This window comes from Fukomys damarensis, unplaced genomic scaffold, assembly GCF_012274545.1.
Source record: "Fukomys damarensis isolate Sample0158 unplaced genomic scaffold, DMR_v1.0_HiC HiC_scaffold_16, whole genome shotgun sequence".
NCBI classification, from domain to species: domain Eukaryota; kingdom Metazoa; phylum Chordata; class Mammalia; order Rodentia; family Bathyergidae; genus Fukomys; species Fukomys damarensis.
The window spans coordinates 115834950-115849472 of NW_022900928.1; the positions used below are offsets into that span (position 1 = coordinate 115834950).

The 14523-nt window shown below is 39.2% G+C and overlaps 1 protein-coding gene across 1 annotated transcript in view; it reads right to left on the reverse strand.

Annotated features, from left to right (window-relative positions):
• Positions 1-12615: 12615 nt before the first annotated feature.
• The window catches only part of Mreg (melanoregulin), a 66695-nt gene continuing 64787 nt past the window's right edge, over positions 12616-14523 (reverse strand). The window contains 1 exon segment of the mRNA XM_010611064.2: positions 12616-14239. Coding sequence (XP_010609366.1) covers positions 14105-14239 — 135 coding nt within the window. The 3' untranslated portion in view covers positions 12616-14104.

Sequence of the window (14523 nt, forward strand, 5' to 3'; positions counted from 1 at the left end):
GGGTTCTTGCTCTTCCTGTTATTCCTAACTGGGCCACTCCTTCAAATCTTTGCAAGACTGGTTGTCATTCACCCTTTAGGTCTCTCATAGACATCCCTGGTGGCTGCCACTTCCACATTATCTCAGGCCAATGTTCACTTTCACAGCAATCGGTATAATTTATGGTTACCATTTTTGTCTATTCTTGTCTTACCTATTTTAACCACTACAAACTAATACTCTTTCTTATTCAAACTCCTATTATGAACATTTATTTTTTTAATGACAGAATGAATGAACATCCATAGAAATTTCATATTTTGAGATTGGTTAGAGAAGGAACCAGCAGAAGAGACTGAAAAAGAATTAGATTTCTGAAAGCTTCCTTTGTGGAAAAACTCATAAGCATGAGAAAAACAAATTATAGCATCTCAATGAACCTAGGAAGGACCTCAGGACTATTTGTATATTTACTCAACTAATACAATAACAATAGCACACAAAACAAAAAGACCATCAATCAAAATTAAGTACATTTCCTAGTACTTAATTACATATTATAAGGAACAGTATGATTAATTTCCCCATTTATTGTCTTATTCTGAATTCAACACTCTGGGGTTTCCTTCACATGAAAATTCTAGCGATGATTATAAATTTGTTCTATTTGTGAGCAGATAATAGGAATTAAAGAGGCATTTCTCTTCCAGAAACAGTTCTCCACCCAAAAGTTGGGTGGTTTTCCCAAAGTCTCAGAGTCCTTGAGTCACTTTTCCCAAGTCATGACTCACAGAAGCTATCAATTCCCGAATATTCCAAAATTTTTACTTTTGCAGGGAAAAAACGGAGTCCTGTAGGATTACTATAAATAGGTAAGTTAATTCGATACCTTGTAGGCAGTTAGACAGGGTCTCCCTCGATGCACCCACCCTCTGGGCTCCAGTCCTCAAGATGCCAGCCCTCCAGGAGCCAATACAGCCAAGGAGCCAACATGGAGAACAATTGAGGTACGTTCACTGCGTAGCATTGTAAAAGGAAGAGGCACTGCTTCCCCTAGAGATAGATAGCAGTGACTGGTATTCTAAATGGGAAATTCCTTCTATGTGACTGGTTTGCCCATTTGATCCCCCTTTTTTGTTGTTGTTGTTTTTTTTGGTTTGAGACAGGGTCTCACTATGTAGTTGAGACTGACCTGGAGCTCACTATGTAGCCCAGGCTGGTCTCGAACTCACAGTAATCCTCCTGCCTCAGCCTCCCAAGTGCTGGGATTACAGGCCTGAGCCACCACACCTAGCTTGTACTTGTAATCTTCTTAGTGGGTCAGGATTTTGTCTCACCTCATGCCCACCTTGTAAATTTCCATTGGGTCTTATAGTTTTGTACCCACTTCACCTCATGGCTTTGCTGTATAAAACACCTCTGAGGGTCATGGATTTAGCTCATCGATTCTGTTGCCTGCCTGGCAAACACAAGGTCCTGAATTCAGTCCCCAGTACCAAAAAAATAAAAACACCTTTGAAAAGCACAGTGAGCAGGCAGCCCATTTTTTTCTGGTCCCCCTTCTGACTTTCTTAGACAGAAGCTTTCTTTCTCTCAATAAATTTTTCCCACTCTTAACCTCCACTGTTCCTAGAATTCATTCTTCAGTTTTAGAGAACATGAATTCACGTTTCAGATATGTAGCAGGTTTGGGAGTTACATGTATCCCCCATATCGGGATCATCCAGTTTGTGTCATGAGAAAAGTTACCAACACTTTCATTAAATGAGTGAAGAGGGGGGAACGAAGTGATTGGGCAGATGTCCCGGAGGATTCGGCTCTGTAACAGCCAGAGTCCCTGTCTGTCATCCCTGCCCCCTGCTGGACAGTGCTGTCTTGAGATTCTGACTTAGAGGGCCTGGAAGGGGACTGCAGGTCTGTAGCTCTGCCGTTCCAAAGGTGTCCTGACATGGAGTCAAGGTGAAAACTCCTTGTGGGCCAGGCACTTTTAAAAGACTAGGTCCCAGACACACACGAGATCTGGTGCTCCTGTACAGGAGGTCTCCTTGCATGAAGCAGGGTGGGGGAGACACAGGAAAGTAAACACATATTTAAATGCAGTATGACGAAGGCCATGGATACTCCACTGTGGGATCCAGCGAGAAAAATGTCTCCAAGTCTGAGTCATATCTGTCCTGGAAGGATCAGGAGATTTTGAGAGCTAAAATGAGTAAACGATCTTGAGTTTAATTTACAGTTTTCTACATTCCTAAAAAACCATTAGTGGCCCACCTTATACCCCCACTGACAGATCATCAGGGCTCTGAAACTTGGTCCTAATTGTCCATGTCTCTTCAGTGTTTGGTTTGCAAAAACCATAATGAAAAGCTACAAGAACCTGACAAATTTTGTAAAAATGGCATCCAAGACTGCATTCTACATGAAAAGAGTAACTTTCAATGGTTTCCTGAGAGCAAAGGAGTGGGGTTGCCCTGGACTTGGAACCAGAGGATCAGGAAAAAAAGTAAAAACATAGCTTTGAAGATAGAATGCAACTAACTAAAAAGCAGAGCTAGCCTAGCTTTAAGACATTCAGGCTGAGAAGGAAAATTGCAAGTTCAAGCCCAGTCTGCGCAAATTGACATCTTAGTGAGATCCTCTTTCAAAATGTACAAAATGTTTAAAAAGGGCTGGGGATGCATTATGATGTGAAGGCCCTGACTGCATTCTCCAGTAGCCCCCACACACCCACACACTGAATCCAGTTCTGTTTATTGTGAAATGTCCAGGGAAATTTGAATCCCAAGTTTGGCACATGTTTGGCAAAAGCACTTCCCCTGAGCAGCACTCCCTGCCCTTCCAGGGGAAATTTTTCTGACCCATTTCCAGGTTGGAAACACAAGCTGGAAGACCACGCATTGTCTGTCACTCACAACATCTAGTTGTGTGTCAGTTTATAGCTTTCAAGGCATCATAAATGTGTTCTGATGGTTGCAAATTCCTTTGTAGAAAAAAAAATGCTTACAAAAGGCACAAGATCGCAATTGTGAATGTAACTGTACTGCATGCCTAAAAAGTACCAATAAACTCAACGAGAAAAAAGATGCTTACATATATACATTCACACTGCTATTTTAAATCTAGTTAAAACCCAACCTAACAATAAATTGTTCTTTCTTCAGAAAATGCCTGCAAATACATTTCAAAAGCATTTGAAAAATGCATCTGTAAGGCTCACTTTCAAAAGGGAACATTTTCTCAGATATGCACACAAATTTGGCACAAATTAAGTTGAAGAGTAGCACCACAGAAACACACTTGAAAATGAAGGTCTGAATCAGACCATACAATTAGCTGTATCAATTTGGGCAGCTGCTTACTCTCTGGTGCTCAATTTTACTGTCTATAAAGTGGAGATGTTTAAACCTGCTTGATGGAAAACTTAAGTAAATGATTTTGTAAATTTTTATTGTTTAAGAGATAGGTGCATAGAGCTCACTTACCTAGTCTTTCAACTTTCATATTAATGTTGCCAAAGTAAAAAAGAGTTTTTTTAAAAATAGAAAACTAGCAATGGCATCAATAACCTGTGACGCAGTAAAGGCAACCACTAAACATACCACATATTATAGCATTCAAATAAGTACCAAAAACAATCAGATGTGCCACAGAACTAGAAAAACAGGAATGCTTGAGAGTAACTTGAACTTTTTTCTCGGGCAGAAATGCAGAAATCCAAAAATGATCTTACAAAACTGCTCAGAGTTAGCTTTTCTCCCTTAGGAAACGTTCCCGCCCTTTCATCTTTCTATTTCTGCCATTTGTCAAAAGTTCTTCAGAAAAACATAACCTTTGAAATTCATCAAAAACTTTAAATTCCTCTAAACAATCATTAAAGCAGAGAAAAGTTTAACTTTGTAATACTAGGCTTTTTTTAAATGGTCTGTACTGGCGGCGATGGGGAAAAATTTTGGAGCGGACAGACGACGCGCGAATCAACAGCGCCATCTAGTGTTGCATTGGAATCCTGCACAGCTCCTCGATGAAACTAGCAGAATCTGTATTCTGTTTTTGCTGCTGCTTCTACAGATGTTCGCAGTAAAAGGATGTAGATCGCCCCAAGGAGACCGAACACCACTCGGTCTTGCAGCACAGTCCCCATCCCCATCTTAGCTTCCCCTCTTATCCAAGCTCCAAGACAACCATGAGTTCACGCAGGACAAAAAGTTCTTTGAGACTGTTTAGCAGCCTTCTGGGGAAGCGAACTGATTAGATCATGCTACATTTTGGTAATAATTCTTTATTCGAATTCACTTCTTTCCCCCACACCCTCCACCCTCATAGTGAATTCTGAGGCCCTGTTTAATCTACTACTGTTGCCTCGCGTACCGGGCTCGTGGTTCTGCAAACGAAGTCAAAGAATGAAGACACGAACCAAAGGAGGAAATTAGAAGATTTTTTTATTGGAAATAAGAGGAAGAACAGTTCCTGATTTCTAGGAGGGATCCTGAGTGGGATTTTCCGGAGGGATCATCAGGGATCATTGAGGTCCCTCAATCAAGAGCCACTTATAGGTAAGCAAAGCACAGGAACTGCTTACTCATTTAGGGGGCACCCGTCACAGGTGGCTCAGGAAGTTGCTTTTAAAATGACTAATTGGAACTCAGGCTCTCTAACAGGGCTCTTTCACGTAGTGTTTACGGTAAACTGGGATCTTAGACAGTTATTAGTTATTTTGCCTTATAATTTCCTCAGAACTCAAGCGCTTAGGAGGGAGTTGCTACCTCTCTTTAGGAGGGAGGGGACACGTTCCACATTGCCTGAGGAAGTTCATTCTCCGTCCAAAGTCCTAGTTCACTATTTTTATTTATATTTCCACTCCCATGGCTGACTACCCAACTCTATCTCACCCTTCCCATAGGAAGCACATCACTTATAAGATAACTAAATAAACTACTTTCTATCTAGCAATCTGCAAATGAAGGTGATTTTTGGATGGGTGCATGACTGTAATTTTTACTCTTCTCCAGCAGTGGAATCCTTTAGGGGGAAAATGAAATTTTATTAGAATGACAATGTTACAAAGAATAGAGCAATATAGGTAAGGTATAGCAGGTCTATTTTAAAGAAGTCTCCCTTTTTTAGCCCTTCCTCATAGCACTGCCCCCAGGCTCCTCATCCACACCCCTCCCTGAGATCACCCCCACAGCCAGAGGCTTTTCTGCAGAGTCCTGGGACCTCCTAACACAAGTGTTTTTAATTTGCATCAGTTTTCTTTAGGTGACAATTGACAAAAACGCACCTACAGACCTGGGGAAAGGACACCAGATACTTAAAATGGACACAGATGGAAGGTAGTTAACACAGAAAGCTACGGATACTGGGAGGCTTGGCAGCATTTGTCCAGTTGGAAAGATGCTTCTTCCCTACCCACAGCAGTGCCACCTTCATCCTCACCTCCTTGCTGATGGGGCATTTCTGGGTGAGTGTGCTATCAAAGTCTTTAAGACACTCCTTTTGCCATTATTCTAGGAGCTATCAGACCTCCCTGGTCCCTCCCAAGAGAAGCCCACCTGTCTGCCCACAGGGGCAAGTAATTAGTGACAATGACAGCAAAATTTTTGAAGGCCTACTGATGTCAGTTTTACAAGGCCAGATGTCCAGGAATAACATCTCCCTAATTATCCCGTATTTCTAAACTTTATACCTTGGTGTTTTCTCTATAATTACTCATTCATTCTCTAAGAGACATAACAGCATGTTACACACTACCCAAACCAAAAGACCAGCATAGTTATAGTTGGAAATTACGAATTTCCATAGGCTGTGAAAATAAGTAATCTTCTAAACAACAATAACAACAACAAAAATTAGAGGCTTTTCCTTATGACTGAAATGTCATTTTTATGGTTTACTAGAGAGTAAATTGAGGTTCACTCAGTAAACTATATGGCAGATTTATTATCATTCTTAGAGTCTATTAATAGTACTTAATACTGAGCAACTGCTATAGCCAGACTTCTCACGTCTTCATTTTCGGAATTCTAAACTTCAGCACTGTTGATATTTTGGGCTGAACAATTATTTGTGGGGAGCTAGTACTTCACAGTACAGGCTGTTTGGTACCATCCTTGGCCTCTACATGCTAAGATGCCAGTTGCTTCCACACCCAAAGTTCAGACAATTAAAAACATCTCCAGACAGGACCAAGTATCCCCTGGGAGGCAAAATTCACTCTCCTGCATTGACTATCACTGTCTCATATAAATTAACTACACATGAAGAGAGGGCAGGGACAAGGGGAAAAAATGAGAACCAAGACCTGTCATGTAAAAGTATAAGATCCCAATAATGAATGTGACTGTACTGTATACCTAAAATGTACCGATAAACTCAATGAGGAAAAAAGATAAAGTATACAATTCTTGTGAAACCCTAATGGATTAGACAATGCTCTCATTTTACAGTTGAAGAAGTCAAAAGTACAAAAGGTTGTGTAAATTCTCTAACTTTACACTACTAATCTCATTTTAGAGCCCTACAGTCCAGCTCCAGAGACTACAATCTCAACCATTCTGCTGAATTCTTCTCTAAATTCCCAGCCCCTGCTTTTAACCAAGATCAACAGAGCTCTCCAAAGAGCTGGTGACGTCCATGGCACTGCTGCTGTCTTGTGAGGACTTGCTTCCTCTTCCAGAGGTCTGTTTGGCAAAAACAAAAGCAGGAGTTAAATTAATTCTCTTTCAACCTTGGTCTTGTGTGTCAAACTATATTTCTCAAGATAGATCAGCTTAGAGGTTACTGTAAAGTTTCAAGAGCAGTCACAAAACAAAATTTCTCTAGCCTTATCTCAACCTTTAAACTCTTTCTGAAAGCTTTGGGTTCCTGATTTACCCAGGGACCACCTGATGGAGCCACTATTTTTCTGTAATAGATTTCTGACATGAATATAACAGAAATACAGCCATTCTTTACTTGAATTATGATGTATCAGGATCAAATTATATTGCAAAATGTAGCAATGACAAGCAGCACCAGGGGAAGAAAACAAGATGAAATGGAAAGAAAATAAAACAAGAGACAAAAGTCATAGCTAGTAGACCATGTTTGCAATCCCTTATTAGTTAAGTGACTTTGGAGAGGTAATCTGAACTCAGGGTCCACATTAGCAAAGAACCATCTGGGCTCTAGGAATTTTTTTTTTTTTTTTTTTTTTTTTTTTTTTTTTTAGATCAAACTCTGGACCTTGCACTTGCAAGGCAGGAGGTGCTAAATCCCCGCACCTTGAGATCTAGAATTTTGACTATGGAATCTCAAAGCCTGGGATTAGTATCACATCCAGTATCACAATGTTAAGACTTGAATACTCAAAACATATCATAAATAATAATTCAGTAACTCATCATGAAACTTGAGCAGTTGTAACCCTTGAGAATTATATTCTACAACGTGATCAAAGAGGTTTGGCCAGCATCAAAGTTTATTTAAAGATGACGTTGAGTCTTTTCTGTCTCTTATGAGTACTACCTATGTGACACTCAAAGGATAAAAGCTGACAAATAGTAGAGAAAAAAAAGTACCCATAAAACAGATGTGAGCATGAAGCAGGTGTTGATGTTTATTTATACCTGACTGTTGCATAGATGGACATAGTTGCAATTTCAAAGAGTGCACCCTATAGACAAGGGACAAAAGAAACATAGACAAACCTCAGAGAAAATAAAACCGGTAAACAAGCATATGGAATAATGTTCGACCCAATTAGCAAGAGATGCAAATTACATCAAAAGCTGCATCAAGAAGGAGGTAACATTTTTTTCTTTGCCCATTTTTGAAGTAATATATATTCTGATGATAAAAAGGATATAAAGTTATATTCTCATACATCACTATTAGACAATAGCATAAATTGCTGAAACATTTTGGAGAATACTTGATGATGAACAAAGTGGCAAAAATAAGCCTTTTTGCACGTCAACACTCATTTGCAACTGAGTAATTATAAGCCTTCCCCTGAAGGAGAGGGTGCATAAGCTCCCAGGATCCACAGTCTCCATGCAGTGGCTCGTGAAAGCATCTGAATTTATAATCCTTGACTTAATTTTTCAATCAGGATATAAAATTATATGTTCAAATTTCAAACGTGCCCATAATAAAGAATGAAATCTAAACTGCTATAAATGATTGCACTAGCGTTCTAGAATTATAGTTGTTTCTTTTATTCGTCTTAAAATTTTTCTGAATTCCTTGCATATTTTAAAACTGGGTTAGAAATTCCAAACCAGTGTGATCTTTCGGCAAATACCCAAGTCTTTAGCAAAACACCAATGAGCTTCTGCAACTTGAAGAGTCAAGGAAAGCCATTTCCTCTTCCATAAACTTACAAGCAGCTGGTATGTTCCAGGGAAAGCAAATAACAGCCCATGTTCTTCTAAACTTGTAATGCTTATTAACTAGAAACACCGCATTTGCTTCCTATAATCCCAGAGAATTTCTGGAACCCATAATAAAGAAAAGTTGGAATAAAGCGTTCGTTGTTAGGCAGACACACAGTCTTCTGAAAAAGTCTGACATTGTATCAACAGCTCTGGGAAGTGTGGAAAGAACACGTGGGGCTCTAGGCCCTGAGCACCACTAGATTGAACCCATATTTAACATCCTCTTTCTTTTGTTTTTTTGGGGGTGGTTGATTTTTTTGTTTGTTTGCTTTGTTTGTTTTTTGAGACAGAGTCTATGTAGTTGTGACTGATCTGGAACTCACTATGTAGCCCAGGCTGGTCTCAAACTCACAGCGATCCTCCTGCCTCAGCCTCCTGAGTGCTGGGATTACAGGCATGCGCCACCTTGCCCAGCTAACATCCTTTTTCTGAGAAGATGATGAAGACTAGACAGTCTTTCTAGTGAATCACTTATCTTGACTACTACTTGTTTCAAAAATTGATTCCTGGGCCGGGGATTTAGCTCAGTGGTTCAGTGGCCTGCCTTGCAAGAGCAAGGACCCGAGTTCAATCCCAGGTAACAAAAAAAAAAAAAAATTTTTTTTTATTCCTAACATATTTTATGCAACTTAATGAACTTTCTGGTGTAAATTTTTAATAGAGTTAATTGAAATGATTAGACAACCATCTTTTGAAAGTGGATTCCTGATTAGGATACTTCAAATGCAACTACATGTCTCTAGAATATATGATAAAGTTCATTTACACCTATACATATTTCACACTACTCGGTCTCAAACATGTTTAAATTGGTGCTTCAAGCCTGAAGTGGTTGGTTTTTGAAAAAGTAAAATCTATTTTTTCTCCAGCTGGTTTAAATATTATTATTTCACTTCTGTATTTATGACAGTTTATTGTCTCCAAAGTTTATTCTCACTTAAATACTTAGATGAGGTGATACCCAGAAAATATCCTTTATCTAATAAGTGATCAAAGTAGGAGACCCAACCTAAGACTCAGTTCTCCACAACATAGTGTTCTTAAATCCTTATTACATGACTTGAAAATTGGGAACCCAAGTGTCCGTTTGTAGTGTGTGAAGACAGAAGGTGGAAAATATTCTTGAAGCTAATAATGCTGTTGAAACACTTTAAACAGAAAGTTCAAAGCAGCTGGCCATTTTCATGCTGTGCATAATGGTCATTTGGAAATTATGAGAGTATATTCCTCTCCGTGCAACTTAATTAAACTTAATTCCTTGTGATAGCAGTATTAGAAAACTATCTGAAGAAATGAATAAATACATTAATTCCATGGAAAGGAACCCAGGTTTGTGCCATGACTCCTCTCTGATCACTGGAAAGTAATCAAATCAATGAGTTTCTGTTACTGTCTATTCAGTCTGTCTCCAGTTACTGCCTTTAAACAGCTGACTCCTATGCTTAATGCCCTAGCCATTTCCCACTCAGTTAAATAAATCCCCAGGTAACAATATCTAAAATAAAAATTTTTAAGTAACTAAAATAAAGAGTACACTTTAAGTGATTCCAGTGAAAGAATATATATTTTAAAAGATTAATCAAAATGAAACCAGATTAATTATACCAATATAAAATCACTATGAATGTGAAAATCATGAGTACAGACTTCAGAACTGTGTTGGTGACTCAGATACAGTCACCATGGTTTTCCTGGGAAAGAGATTTCCTGGGGACATGGAGATTGACATACATATTAGCAGATAACTATGGAGGAGTGAGGGAAAGCAGGATTGAGGGAAGAAGTTTCATTGAGATGAAGTCACAGCAAACACTGCAGCCAATCTAATCAGGAGCTCTGGAGTTAGGCTAATCTTTCATATACCTGTACCGATTAATTAGTCAATAGATGGAGGATGCCCCCAAGGAGGGTGCGGAGAGGTAGGTTTAGGCAAATAGCTGTCATCAGCTGGTGGTAATTCCCCAGAGAGGGACTTATGTCAGAGGTTCAACACCAGATTGCCACTGCTGGGAGCTAAGGGAATGAGTATGTCAGTTCCAGAGAGAGCAGACCTAAGAAGCCATACTACATCCCTACATCCTCTGCCTGGTGTGCTGCTCAGGTCCACTTCTTTTTTTGGCCAGGCCTAGGGGAGTCTCCTCCACAATCCTGGTACATTTCTTTTCCTGAGGAAAACTTCATGAAAAAGGTTCATAGGACCACCTACACGGCCACCACTGCAGCTGGTCTCTGGGTTCCTCTCCTCTGGACTCCTGACAAGTGCTCCTCAAAACTGTCAAGATCACTGAAGACAGGGAGAGCCTGAGAAACTGTCCAACTAGGAGGATTCTGAGGGAATGTGACAGCTAAATGCAGTATGGTGTCCTAGATGGGGTCTTGGAACAACAAAAAGTCAGGTAACTACTAAGTTGCATCTGAATAAACTACAGGCTTTAGTATGGGCTTTAGATAACAGTAATGTCTGGAGTCTTCCCAAAATGGAAGGATGATTTTAGTTTACTATCTTGGCCAGAGGGTGGAGAACTTTCAGGGATTCCTACCTAGCTTTCCCACTGAGATAATTTTAAAACCCATAAGTCAAGGAAAGAATAGTGGTTCTGTCAACACCCAAGTATGTTCAGTCCAATAATTTATCCTCGAAGCAGAGTGATGTCTACCGGAAAGATCCATGAATTCGGTGAACTATTGTATGACATGAAAAGAACTCCATCTGTTATCTGAACCACGTGTGCTCCCACTCTAAGAGGCAAACCACAAGAATACTTTGGTTCCTGAGTATCAACATCAACTTGGACGCTGTGTCCCATGGCATTCAGAGTGTTTGTGTACTGTCCTTCCACAGAGTACAGTAAGCCTGGTAAGCAATCCAGAGGAATCACTGGCATACACACTTGTGGTATCACAAGTTCTTCTTGGGGGTTGGGCCTTCAGTCAATAGTTTCTGGTTCGAAAAAATAGTGAAGATCGAGAAACTTGGCAAGAATTTATAACCTTGTATTAAGGTAGCTGCGTGCTAGCTCCTGATCGCCCTCCTTGAGATCATTCAGTAGCACAGCTGAAGTAATACTCTTACTATTTACCCATTTAATTTTCCATGTCCTATTAACCATCGCCACAGCTCTCAGCAGGCTACTCATTATGATAATTGTACCCACTTTTCTCTGACAGTGGGACACAGTCACCGGGCCCAATTCTTCCACACTGCTGCCGATGTCCAGTCCACTTCTGTGACAGCATCTGGCCTGCAAATCTCAGTGACGCTGGCGCCGCTTGCCAACACATCCTCATCTCTAGGTGAATGTGCCTTCTTGAGGGTCCCCACCCTTAATAAAACATGAATACTTTATTGTTCTGTGCAATAACATCCAAGGAATATGAAATCAGCTGTTTGATCTGCTAGTTACAGGGACTCCCCTGTTATACACAAAAATAACTATTAATATGAAGTTTTCCATCCATCAACCACTTGAATCGCCCTGCATCCACAGATGAATCTTCAAGATGTACTAAAAGCGGTCAAAGGTTAAAAAGAAAAAAACCTCTAGCCTACACATCTACAGCCCCTGGTTCTGCTGCGCACATACCTTGACTTTCGCAGTGTGCTCAGTAACACCTGAGCCATCCTCATGTACTGCAGCACCACTCACTCGCAAGCCCCAACCCTTGACAGGATTTAGGATAAGCAGATCTCCTTGAACCCATCTGTCTCTCAACTTTTCTGCCCTTTAACTTAAAGGGATGATGGATACAGTATCTATTTCTTCTTATTTGTCAGAAATATAACACATATCCGATTTACAAGTATGTACAGAACACTTTTAATTCCTTGAAAAATGATTTTCTGGAATACTTGATGTATTTTAATAACCATAAAAACAATTTTAGATACAAGATCCCAACAATGAATGTAACTGTACTGTATCCCTAAAATGTACCAATAAACTCAAAGCTGAAAAAAAATTTAAAAAAAAAAACAATTTTACACATACTGTTCATCACCAAAAATAAAAAATCCCAACAAAATGTAACTGTACTGTATCCCTAAAATGTACCAATAAACTCAAAGCTGAAAAAAAATTTAAAAAAAAAAACAATTTTACACATACTGTTCATCACCAAAAATAAAAACTATGGCAACAGTTTATATCCATAGATCACAATCATAATAATCTCATCTATTTTGACACCAATAAAGCCAGAAAGACAAGAATTTTGAGTACAGAAATTAAAACAGTATGATGTTTTAAGATTTTTTTATTGTTTCATTCTACGTTATTGTCTAAATGTCTACAGAAGAGGGGGAACACATCTTTAGGCTAATTTTAAACATGAGACAGGGATTAAGTGCCAAGTATAAAAAATAAAATAACTTTTAGTTTACATATTAAACTAGGAAGAATGTTCCTGAAACATACCAGTTAAATTGGCCTGTTATGCCTTAAGAAACGGACATCATGGCTCTCCTAATAAATATTTTAAACATTGTGTACACTACCATAAAAGCTAATAGGATATGAAACTTTTCAAGTCACAATCCCCTGGACAGACCAATACAAGTCAGAAGACCAATATGAGTCAGAAGTGCAAAAATCTATAAAAATAAAAATATTGCCATTGTTTTTAGAAATTTACTGATATGTCCTACAAAGCCTTAAAGGCCTCTTAATAAAGTGAACCACAATCTCTTGGCAAGCTGATGGCTTAAGTGGCAGGTAACTTTTGAAGCTGGATTTCTCAATAAGAGGACAGAAGCAAGCTGCACTGGACAAACTTGTTTCATTCTGAAAATCATCTTCAGAGTGGAAGAAAGTCCAGCAACGACCTTCAGTGCCTCACTGCCCGCACACTGCCAAGTGTGTGGGAGGACCCTGGTCAGGTGTGACTCTCAGCTTAAAAGCTGGAAACAGATTAAAGACAAGTCATGGAAGTGGAAGCCAAACATTTCTGTTGACAGATGCTACCCCAGGTAAAATGCCAAGGGCTTTTGGACTAAAAATGAATAAGTGAAAATGAGGTAACCAGCTATCAACAATGTTGAGGGTTTATGATGTATGTACCACAAGACAGACTTTTCACATGTAACTGCTGCAGGGAGTTCTATTTGGAACTCACTTCTGGGCAACACTTCTAGACATTTCTATTATTTGATTCATCTCAGTTTTGAACAATCACAACTGATATTCAGAATGATGCCTCTGACATCCTTCAAAGCTCTACCACATTTTCCAGATCAAACAGAAGTTATATAATAACTAGTCCTATTTGGAACATTTTGCCCAGTATTATCACATTTTATAATTATTTTAAGATGGTAATCCAGTGTGGGATTCAATGATAGCTCTAATAATCATATTGTTTTATTAATTAGAATATCCCACTCCCCTAGCAGAATTAATGATTACAGCTTATTGTACATTCAAAACCAAAGCTGAGGCAATAGGCTGTTGGAATCTGATCACTCATAATGAACTATTCCATTAACCAAAACAATTCCTTAACTTTCTTCTAGATGCAAGGGTGTTTCAGTGCATTGGGAACATTTCTTAGAACAAGGTCCTCATGAAGACCTTACATCTTGTAGGACTCAGAATCATTTCTCACTTAGCAAGCCCTCTGTTTGCTCATTCTCTTCTACATGCAGTCATCCAAATTTGGTTAGTAGTTGAGTCCCAATGGAAGAACTCCCATTCTCCTTTAGATCTTGTCCTTTAGGGACTTGGAAATGGGCAGTAGGGTTGTTCTTTCTGGCCATCTGCCAAGAATGGGACCCCAGGCTTCTTGGGATAAGTTCGACTAGCAATTTTAAAGAACTCTTCTGCAGCGTCAAGAGCAATGAGTCGGTCCTGGGGGGAAAAAAGAGAAAGAGAGAAAGAAGAAAAGGAAGCAAAGGTTGCCAAATTAGAAACCAAGCCAGATGGATGGAAAAATCAATCTAACAAAAACAAAACCCATCCTACACCTAATGACAACCACGTAAAACATTTATTAAATTTTTCTTAACAAATTCAGAGACATCTTAATCCTTTACTTACATTATCCAAGAAATACCCTACCCATCCTAGAACACTTTCAAATTACTTTTCAATCTGAAGTGAAATAAACAATATTTCTTACACCTCTTTGACCT